General features: G+C 37.5%; 1 protein-coding gene across 1 annotated transcript in view; it reads right to left on the bottom strand.

Moving 5' to 3' along the window:
* The window catches only part of Malrd1 (MAM and LDL receptor class A domain containing 1), a 667,530-nt gene that overhangs the window by 113,712 nt on the left and 543,283 nt on the right, over positions 1 to 10,535 (bottom strand). Inside the window, exon 33 of the mRNA XM_021156265.1 lies at positions 6,377 to 6,640. Coding sequence (XP_021011924.1) covers positions 6,377 to 6,640 — 264 coding nt within the window. The remainder of the gene's footprint in view (positions 1 to 6,376; positions 6,641 to 10,535) is intronic.

Raw genomic sequence — 10,535 nt, 5'->3', positions numbered from 1 at the left:
AAAAAGTTAATCAACTTAAATATTTTATTCATATTTAACTTTTACATTTTTTTAAACTTGCTAAATGAGGAACATCCTTAATTATGCTCATAAAACTTCTTTAATGGCTTGAAAAAAGGCTCATATAAGCACGAATCCTACAGCTAGTAGCTCTGTCTGGGAAATGTCTGTGCAGACCCTACAGAGGGAAGAACTGAAGACTGCAAAGAATTACAACAGTATTCCTGTCAAATGGACATGATGGGGACAGATATACACTGTAGGGTTTCAGAGAACAATAGTCTAAACCAATATTTTAGCTTAAAGCATGGCAAAACCAGAACAATTATGCTAGACTGCTTCCTATATCTGACCCAAGAACCTACAGATGACTTTATGCCATGACACTTGAAGGATANGGACTATATAGCAATAAATGCTAAGTATGAAGATCTTTCGAAACTACTTTTGAATGACATACATAAATATTAAGTGATATACATTGTGATGGCTTGTATATCCTTGGACCAGGGAGTGGCACCATCTGGAGGTGTAGTCTTTTTGGAATACGTGTGACCTGGTTGGAATGGGTGTGTCACTGTGGTTGTGGGCATAAAATCCTCACCCTAGTTGCCTGGAAGTCAGTCTTCCTCTAGTAGCCTTTGAATGAAGATGTAGAACTCTCAGCTCTGCCTGCACCATGCCTGCCTGGATACTGCCATGCTCCCTCCCACCTTGATGATAATGGACTTAACCTCTGAGCCTATAAGCCAACTCCAATTAAATGTTGTTTTTTTATCAGAAAAAAAAAACAATATACAGGTAAAGATAAAGCCTCAACAATTCCCCATTTAGGTCCAATAAAATGTTCTTTTCTCTCAGATATAAATTGAACATAATTCCAACAATTACATTGGGGTGGTGAGCTGTGTACAGGCAGCCTGGTCCTGGGTCAAGTGCAGGCTTTGAACCCTGGAGACCCAGTATGGTGACTTATTGCCTGCAAGGGACAGCAGGTGTTTGGCCATGCCCCTTGGGCCTCTGGCTCCTGTTACAGCTATGCCTCCCAGGACAACACCCCAAACTCCTGGTATTCTGTTTGGACTCCACTCCCAGTTACCTGCCAACAGCCATCTAGACCCAGACCACTATAGAATGGGCTGTTTGCCCCCTCCCATCCCTCTCTTACTCTCTTGTTCTTACTCTCTTACTTTTGCCTCTTGCTTCCTTGTTCCCCCTGTCACCCGTTCCCTTTCCTCTCCCTTCCACCTGGCCATGGCTGGCCTCTACCACTCTACTCTCTCCCTCTCTCTGCCTTTCTACAATATACACCTTAAATCCATGGACTGCTTCTTCGGGACCCATTGTGCTGGAGAAATGGAGCAGGTTTCCTCTAAGGAGCAGTGTGCCTAACTCCTGCAGGGAGGCCTCTCAGCATTCACAGAGGGTATCCACCAAAGCAACCCACCCGCCAAAAGACTCTTGTCCTGGTAGGACCCAAACAGAGCACTCTCCCTCCTGCCCTTTTCCCTTCACCCAGGGCCAGAGTCCCCCAGTCCATTCTCAGCTCTTCCATGGCATCCAGATCTGGGATGTCTGAGAGCCTGGGAACCTTCTGGTTTCGGCTTCTGTGCAAGCCAGGACCACTCCCCACACCGAGCCAATACTGACAGTCCCATGGGGACCTCAGACTGCTTTCCACCTCCAGAGTAGGGTTCTGTGACTTCTCACAGCCCGACTCCTGCCCTGCAGCATGGAGGTGGGTGTGTGTAGTCAAATTTCCTGCGTACCACCTTGACCAGTGGCCTGAGCCCCGAGCAGACATGGGACACCATTTTTAACCCACAATGTAAATCCTCCCTCAATTTCTACCTATAGAGTTTAATACTGTGCCTTCATTCCTGTTGATAAACCCTTAACCAGACAGCTTCTTCTGATTTTTAATTTTTTTTATGGGATAACTGTGCCATGCAAAGCTTTTTATTTCTGCCAACCCATGTTACAGTTTAATTCATGGGCCCACTTGGATCGTGGAGGACAGAAGGGAAGGTTTTCTGCCTCTACAATCATGTCTTCTCAGTCTCTTTCAATGTGTGCTTTGTTAAATCAATGTTAAGGAGCATATAATGAGTATGTAAAATACTGTAAAAAATCATCTATATTCATTTGAGACTATGGATGGCTTAATACACTTGTGCATGCAGGTGTCTACAGTGGCCATAGAGGATAGCTGGGGCTATAGGCCATTGTGAGCTGCCTCATGTGGGTGCCAGGAACCAAACTGAAGTTCTGTGCAAGAGTAGTACATGATCTGGAGACTGCATTTCTCAGGGAACAGAGGAGCCATATGTCTCTAGGCTTTTAAGATAATTTTTATATGTACTTATTATTAATTAATCCCCTCTTCCATCCCCCTTCTCTTGCCATGCTCTTTGTTGTTGGTCTCCTTAATGACTATCCCCAACAACATCCCTTTTGCTTTTAGGTAACCAATGCATTTTTATTGATTACTAATTGATTGGTTTATAGCTCAAGTCTTCCTTTAGATTTTGTCTAGCTTTTTAAAAAGTATTACTTTATCTCAACCATACCTGCAGCATCACTTATTACATGCTGATGGCATGAATCCTTCTATGCTCCTGTGTTTTTCTTTCGATCTGTGTATACATTTTCAAACAAACTCTGAACATTCATTTCCATGTGGCTATGCCACAGGTTTCCTGGACACCACATCCAAAATGATGTCATGATCTCCCAAAAGGACTTCCTGTGTCCCATAGTTTCACAGCTGTCACCACAGCACATGAGCTTCCCAAATGCTCAAATAGAGAACTTCAGTCATTCTGAGTTTCTCTATTTGCCTCCTCACCTAATAGTACCATAAATCATCATAATTTTTGTCACCTGTCACATAAATTTTACAATTATTTCCATACTAGTCTCCATTATAGAAAACAAAAGTCTTCAAAATAGCCCATTGAGGGCCCGGAGAAGAAACTTGAAGCTGAATCTCAGATTTATGTGCGTGCATCAGAAATTTTATAAATGACACAAAAAGTACCATTATGATATCTTAGTTAGTTAGGACTTCTATTGTTATGACAGAACATCACTCCCCAAAAGCAAGCTGGGCAGGAAAGGGTTTATTTGCCTTACATTTCTGTATTTCTGTTCATTATTAAAAGAAGTCAGGACAGGAACTCAAATGGAGAAGGAAACCAGAGGCAGGAACTGATGCAGAGGCCGTGGAGGATTGCTGCTTATTGACTGTCTCATCATGTTTTTTTTCAGTCTTTTTTTTTTCTCCCCCAGGACAAAAGGATGTAGCCTTCCCATCAAACACTAGTTAAGAAAATGCACTAACCTGGGCCAATGGGGTCTCACAGAGACTGAAACACCAACCAAAGAGCAAGCATGGGCTGGACCTAGGTCGGCTACACATATGTAGCAGATGTGCAGCTTGGTTTCCTTCTGCATCCTCTAACAATCAGAGTGGGGTCTGTCTCTGACTCTTTTGCCTCCTTATGGATTCCTTTCATGTAGCTAGGCTGCTTTGTCTGACCTCACTTGGAAAGGATGTGCATAGTTGATATGCCAGAGCAGGTTGGTACTTGTGTGTGGTCTTCCCTTCTCAGAGGAGGAAGGGACAGGGAAAGAGGGGGACGATCATGTGAGGATTGGGGCTGAGGAGGGGAGGCTGTGATCAGAATGTGAAGTGAATAAATAAAGAAATTAATAAAGAAAAGAAAGAAGAAATGCCCTACAGTTGGATCTTATGGAAGCATTTTTCCTAAAGTTCCCTCCTCCCAGATGACATTAGCTTGTGACAAGTTACCATAAAACCAGCCAGCATGATGCTGTAGTATAAGATGTAGCGTCAACAAGGGTGCAAATTGGTCTGTGAAGAAATTAAAGAATTACATTTTATACAATGACATTGTAATTTTACATGATGTCTTGAAATATTTGATGAACTGTGTTCCTTAAACACTTCTATTTTGTGCTGTTTGTTGTAGCATTTTATCCCTCACCCAGTCTTCATGTGGACTCCCTTCAGGAAGAGAGTATCCAGTAACTAACTGTTCGAAGCTTAGTTTCCAATGAATAACTGAAACCACAAGGACTTGGTACTTTTCTAAGCTTCTCTTTAAATAGCATTCTGCTTTAAAGTCAAACATCAGATGACCATACTGAACATAATATTATTTCTGTCAGCCAAATTACATTAGATCTCTGATGTGAACAGCAACAAATAAGCTGGAAAGGTTTATCCAGAATCATCTCCCTTTCACCAGTAACAAAATATTATAAGACCAAGACCTGACATGTTTTGGTTTTGTTTGTTTTTACTTTATCACAGAGAGAAGAGGAAGAAAAGAAAGAGAGCAGAACAATCCTCATGTCTAAGGCGAGAAACAGCTTCACTGATGTGAGACTAAAGTCTTTCATTTGCAGAGGCTGTCTCCCACCGTTTCATTTATTTCACTCATTCCCAATAATTGTATTTCTGGATGCATAGCTGATTACTAATCCCTGAAAACTTCATTCCTTGATTCTTTCATAGAGTTCTATCTCTAAATGACTTTTTGTAGTGTGAAAACTATGTTCTCTGTTATGCTTTATGGAATTCAAATATATATATATATATATAATCAAAATGAAATAAGCATATACATAAATATGATGTTAGTGGCTTTTGAGTTCCACTGTGATTAGGTAATCTTTAAGTATAAGCAATTACTTCTCAACATTTTTCCCCTTTCTATCCAAAATAGACTATACATACCAAGATGGCATGTGCTGAGGGCAAGGTTTGGGGGTTATATGCACTTGTACAAATTCTTCTGCTAGTATAGGTTGGTTAATATTGACATTGTTAAATGGATAAGGAAATTATATTGGCAGCACTAAAATCTTTTACTTGGGATTTCAATGTATTCTGTATTCTTAGTATTTAACAGAACATGAGCTCCTTCTTATTGAAAATATTTTTCATACAATATATTCTAATCATGATTTCTCCTCCTCCCAACTCATCCCAGATTTTCCATCTCCTTATCTAGACAACTCTCTGACTTTGTTCTCTCTTACGTTAGAAAACAAACAGGCAAACAAATCAGAATTTAAAAAAATAACACAAAATAGTCACAAGAAACACACACAACCACATATACCCCTACACATTCACACACAGAAAACAAAGAGTACAGAAACACAAAATAGGAAACCATGATATAACAGAAAAAAAAAGAACAAGATAAAAAATTTTTTAAAGCCCAGACAAAGCATTATGAGACAAAAATTCTGCAAATATCATTGAGTTCATTTGATTTTAGCTGGTCTTGGGATATACCCTTAAGCATAGTTAACATACCCAGTGAGACTCCATTAGAGAAAACTAATTTTTCCTTTGCAAGCAGATGGAGAAATCATGGAGGCAATTACAGAGTGAGGGGTTAAGGAGAAGGACAATATCCCAAGGAAGGAAAACAGGATATAGAGTTATAGAGAGACTGAGGATGCTAAAGCTGGAGGGCAAAGTGGAGAGGGTCGAGGGTAATGGGGGTGTAAGAAAGGGAATACAGGGGTACAACTAACAGTAAGAGCCATTTGAGGGCTCATAAGAAAAAAATGAACTGTTAATGACATGGGTGATAGTTTGGATATACTTGACACAGGGAGTGGCACTATTAGGAGGTGTAGCCTTGTTGGACTAGTTGTGTCATTGTGATCGTGGGCTTTAAGACCTTTATCCCTGGCTGCCTAGAAGCCAGTATTCTGCTAGCAGCCATCCTATGAGATGTAGAACTCTCAGTTCTGCCTGTACCATGCCTGCCTGGATGTTGCCATGCTCTTGCCTTGATGATACTGGACTGAAACTGAACTGTAAGCCAGCCCCTATTAAATGTTGTCCTTATAAGAGAGTTGCCTTGGCCATGGTGTCTATTCAAAGCTGTAAAGCCCTAAGGCAACAGGATATCTGCTAATGTAATTTTTCAGTCCTATGCCATGTGCGTGTTCATTACTAATCATTTGTCTATAGTCCTGGACTTGGGCAATTTTCTTAACATTAATAATAGAAATAAATTATGAATATACTACTTCAAAACATTTCCACAAATGTGTTTAAAAGATAAGAAATATAAAAAAATGACATAGACATAAATGGACAGGAAAATAAGAGAAGGATAACAGAAGTTAGTGTAACCATAGATGGAGCTCTTCTAGACATGGAAAGCAAGAGCCACAAGATTTGTTTAGCAACATAAGCTAAAAACATACTGGTAGTGACAGTACAGCTATGGAGAAATTGTAGGAAACTCAACTTAGCCTGTCAAACACTATCATTTCTGAACATAATTTCCTTCTGGACACTGAGTTAGTGAAAATAACTCACCACAGCTGGATTCATCTTCATTAAAGTGGCAATCAGCCACTCCATCACATAGCAGGAGAGATGGGATACACTGGCTTTCAAAGCACTGGAATTCTGTATCACTGCATGGTTGAGGAGAGGGTCCAAGAGAGCAATTCATTTCATCAGATCCATCTATACAATCTTCTTGCCCATCACACTTCTCTGAAGCAGAGACACACTGGAGTGCATAGATACAAGCAAACTGGCCTTCTTCACAAAGTGGTGGCTGTGGTAAGGCTGGTCCTGAAGAAGACAGCAAGGTAAGCCATATTGATGCTATGTTTGTGTCTGGATTGAATCAGCCCAGGGAATATTTACTGTTATATATTTATAAAACAGTACAAATTTTAAATAATTAATTTAAAATTATGAGCTATTAAATGAATACAACATATGAATGTGATAAAAGAATATGCCTTATCTAATCTCAGAAGCTATATTCCTTAAAAGGGGCATTTTTTGGGGGGGGCTAGCAAGATGTGGGTACTAAGCCCACATCTAAGCAGATGTGGGTACTTGCTTTCAAGCCTGATGAATTGAGTTTGAAATAATTAAATCAAGTTGTGTTTTATCTCCACATGTTCACTGAGGCATATCCATACATGTGTGTGTATGTATGTATATGTGTATGTGTGTGTGTATATATATATATATATATATATATACATATATATATATACATATATATATACATATACATATATATATGCATATATATATACATATACATATATATATATATGCATGTGTATGTGCATACAGACACACAAAGAATAAATGTAATAAAAGAATTAAAGCGTGTTGATGATGTGCCATACCAATATCAAAGGGCATGTAAGGTAGAAAGGGATAGTTTTTGCAAAGCCCCACTCCTGAACTGTGACAGATGTCTTCAAGGGCTAGAGTATCTTAAGAGCTCACCACAGCATTGTCAGAAGTCACCTGTCAAACTTCAACTCATCTGGACCCCAATCAATTCTTCTGACAATCAGTATTTGTTCTTTTGCTTCTGTGTGGAGTTTCCTGGGAGATTTCTCCAATGAACTTTCTTAGCAGGAATATGCCTCTAGAGTTGGTCTCCTGGGGACCCTGATCTAAAGTATAGCCAACTACCAACACTTTTCTTGTTTAAAATTGAACCTCCTCTGAATTCCTTCTCAACATTTCCACTGAAATACTTTTGATCCAGGAAGAACATTAAATTTCATTTCTCATGGGAGTCTAGGTAGGCTCTGAGTTAGAAATGCTTCTCTGTTATCTCTTGTTTTATCCTAATATAAATTCAGCATTTTAGTACAAAGTATCTCTACTATATATATATATGATTTTTATCAGCATTCAAATGAAAGTAAAATTTCTGTAAGAAATAGTTTAGACCTAAATATATTTTTGAGCACATATTTTAAGAACATTTGACAATTAGAAATTTTTTTCTAAAATTAAATTTTTAATGGATTGATTATGGAATGTGATGATAGAGTCATACAATTGAATTACAAATTCTAATTTCACAGTAATATCCCTAACTGTTCCCTTTTCGCCAACTGAAAAGCCTATGTACTAACTTACATTCCTATTGCAAATGAAAGAAGATAATTTCATGAAGCTGTAAAGTGCCTGGCTTCAACTGCATGGCATTTGGGGAAGGTGGGACTGTAAAACAGTGAGTTCCAGGAGCACTGGAGGTTGGTCGATTAAGAAGGAAGGGAGAGACAGAATAGTGGGGCTTCTTCAGCAGTAAAAATACTCATGCAATAATGTTCATTTGTCAAAATACACTGAATTATCAACTCCAAGGTCAATGCTGGAGTGAACCCTAATTTAAAGTATGAACTTTGGGTGGCAATGAGGTGCCAATATAGCCTAATCTCATTTGTTATAACAAATGAACCTCATAACTGAGAAAACCAAAATTATACATGAGGAGGATAGAAAATCTTTAGGCATTCTATTTGCTTTTGCTCTAATACTTCAACTTCTAGTCTACGTAAATCTTATATGTATGAGTATGCATCCTACAAAAATATTCTATATATACTGATGTCAGTGTAAGTGCCAATAGTGTTGTTTAGCTTTATGTGTGTATTTGTGTGTACAGTTATCAATAAAAAGCCTATATTCATCCAGTTGCTCAAATCTAACAATTCCCTCTTGAAATCTTTATGTTCTGAATCTCTGCAAGTATTCTGAGAAAGTAGATAAACATCATTAGAAACAGGTGATACTTTAGTAAATGTAAATGCACATCTACAACCTTGTTTCTTGTCTCACTAGGTCCAAAAATCTTGCTTAGTCAGTTAATTAAACTAATGGCATTGAGGTCCAAGGACAGTGCAAGCAGAAGAGAAACCATGTCACATCAATTGTAACTATAATGAGTTTTCTTGAATAGACATTATATTAGAGAGCTATTTCACAAGAGAGTATGTTATGCTCTTACAGTGAAAGCTTTGGCTTATGTTAGGGAAACAGCATATTTTGTGTTGACAGTATCCATTAGTACTCCATGGAATATAGATAAAATAGAAAAGTTTAAAGAGAGTAATACAAAGTGAGACATACTTTGAAATGTTTGTGAATGTGTGTGAGAGAGACAGAGACAGAAAGACAGAGGGTTATACAGAGAGAGACTGTAAGAGAAACTGAGAAATGTTGATTCACTTTTACATTATTTTTTTCATTATGTGAATCAAGGGTGTTCTGAAGCTATGATACTTCAAATATATCATATGGTCCTGAAGGCAGGGAGGGGCAAGAGAATTAAACCATAAAACCCATAGGTTATAAGCTATGATATTTCTCAAAATGAGGACCATGAATTTCAAGTGATTTGAAAGCAGCAATTGTTATACAATAATCTTATCTTTAGGTTGCAGTTGATTTTATGCTTTGTGTGTCAGAGTTGGTTCATGGATGTATCAAATTAAGTTATTCTTTTTTATTTGTGTCCCTATCAAGTATGTTCTTGGCAGTGGAAAGCAAAGGTGGAAGTTGTCAAATATGATCTGGAAACTGTCTCTAAGGAGCCCTTATCTTTGTTGCAAAGCATAGCAAGCACATGACTGTCAGCTGTCTTGTGCTTCAACATCAGCTGGGTTCAGAAATGCTGCTGTAGACCAGTTCCCTACTCTATGAGCTAGTGTTAAGAATAGGTATTCTGAAACAAAATAAAATCTCTTAGAAATATATTGAATCGTCAGGAAACTTCAATTGCTCTCTACAGCAATTAGAATCTGGACAGCATTTTTGCTCAATTAGAGCTCTAATTTTACATAGAATTTGGAAATTCCAAGTTGGAGGGAGAAAATGATTTCCCTTTCTTTGACAAAATAGTGGCATCTCTTTACCCAAGTAGAACTGAGTGGATGAATTCAATATATTTTGTACTGATGAATAATAATTCAATGCCTTAAATACTAATTATAGATTGCCTAATTGAGTATAACCATTGACTTGATATACTTTAATAATAATGAACAAAGAAGATATAGATATAATAGGAAAGCTTTATTAACACAATATGCTACCTAACATTTGTTCCATATAAATGCTAAGGATTCTACTTAGAATGCTGCTTCACTGGTCACTTATATCTTCTAGATGACAGTAGAAACATATTCTTCACAGCAAAATTATTTCATAATGACACTCAGAGGGACATTCTCATAAGTTTCATAGACATTTGTTAGTATCTCATGATGTCTAAAGATAATCAAATGTGTCTTTATCTATACGATAAATATGCTTAGAGAAAGCAACATTGATTGAGTTGAAAGGAAACTATTCATAAGAAGCTTCAGTCCTAAATGTCAAAACTTAATGTATTTGTAAATATGACCATAATAGTGACTTAGTTGTGAGAGATGCTTATTGAAACATCCAAGAAATTGGGTATAAATTGGTTATTATCTTGGGACTACTATGCTACCAACAGTAAAATATTGTATGAATTTATGTGACAATATAATTTTAATCGTAATTCATAAAATCTCTTGACTTGTGGTAACTTTGGATTTTTTGGATGCATGTTAATATTTCCAAGACATTCTTTCATACTTAATACAAATAATAACATAATTTTCAAAGTACTCATCTCTTTTTTTTTTTTTTTTTTTTTTTTTTTTTTTTTTTTTTTGAG

The sequence above is a fragment of the Mus caroli genome, chromosome 2 (genome assembly GCF_900094665.2).
Source record: "Mus caroli chromosome 2, CAROLI_EIJ_v1.1, whole genome shotgun sequence".
Taxonomy (NCBI): domain Eukaryota; kingdom Metazoa; phylum Chordata; class Mammalia; order Rodentia; family Muridae; genus Mus; species Mus caroli.
Note: the sequence above shows the minus strand (reverse complement) of the source record. Positions and strands in the feature narration are given on the sequence as shown.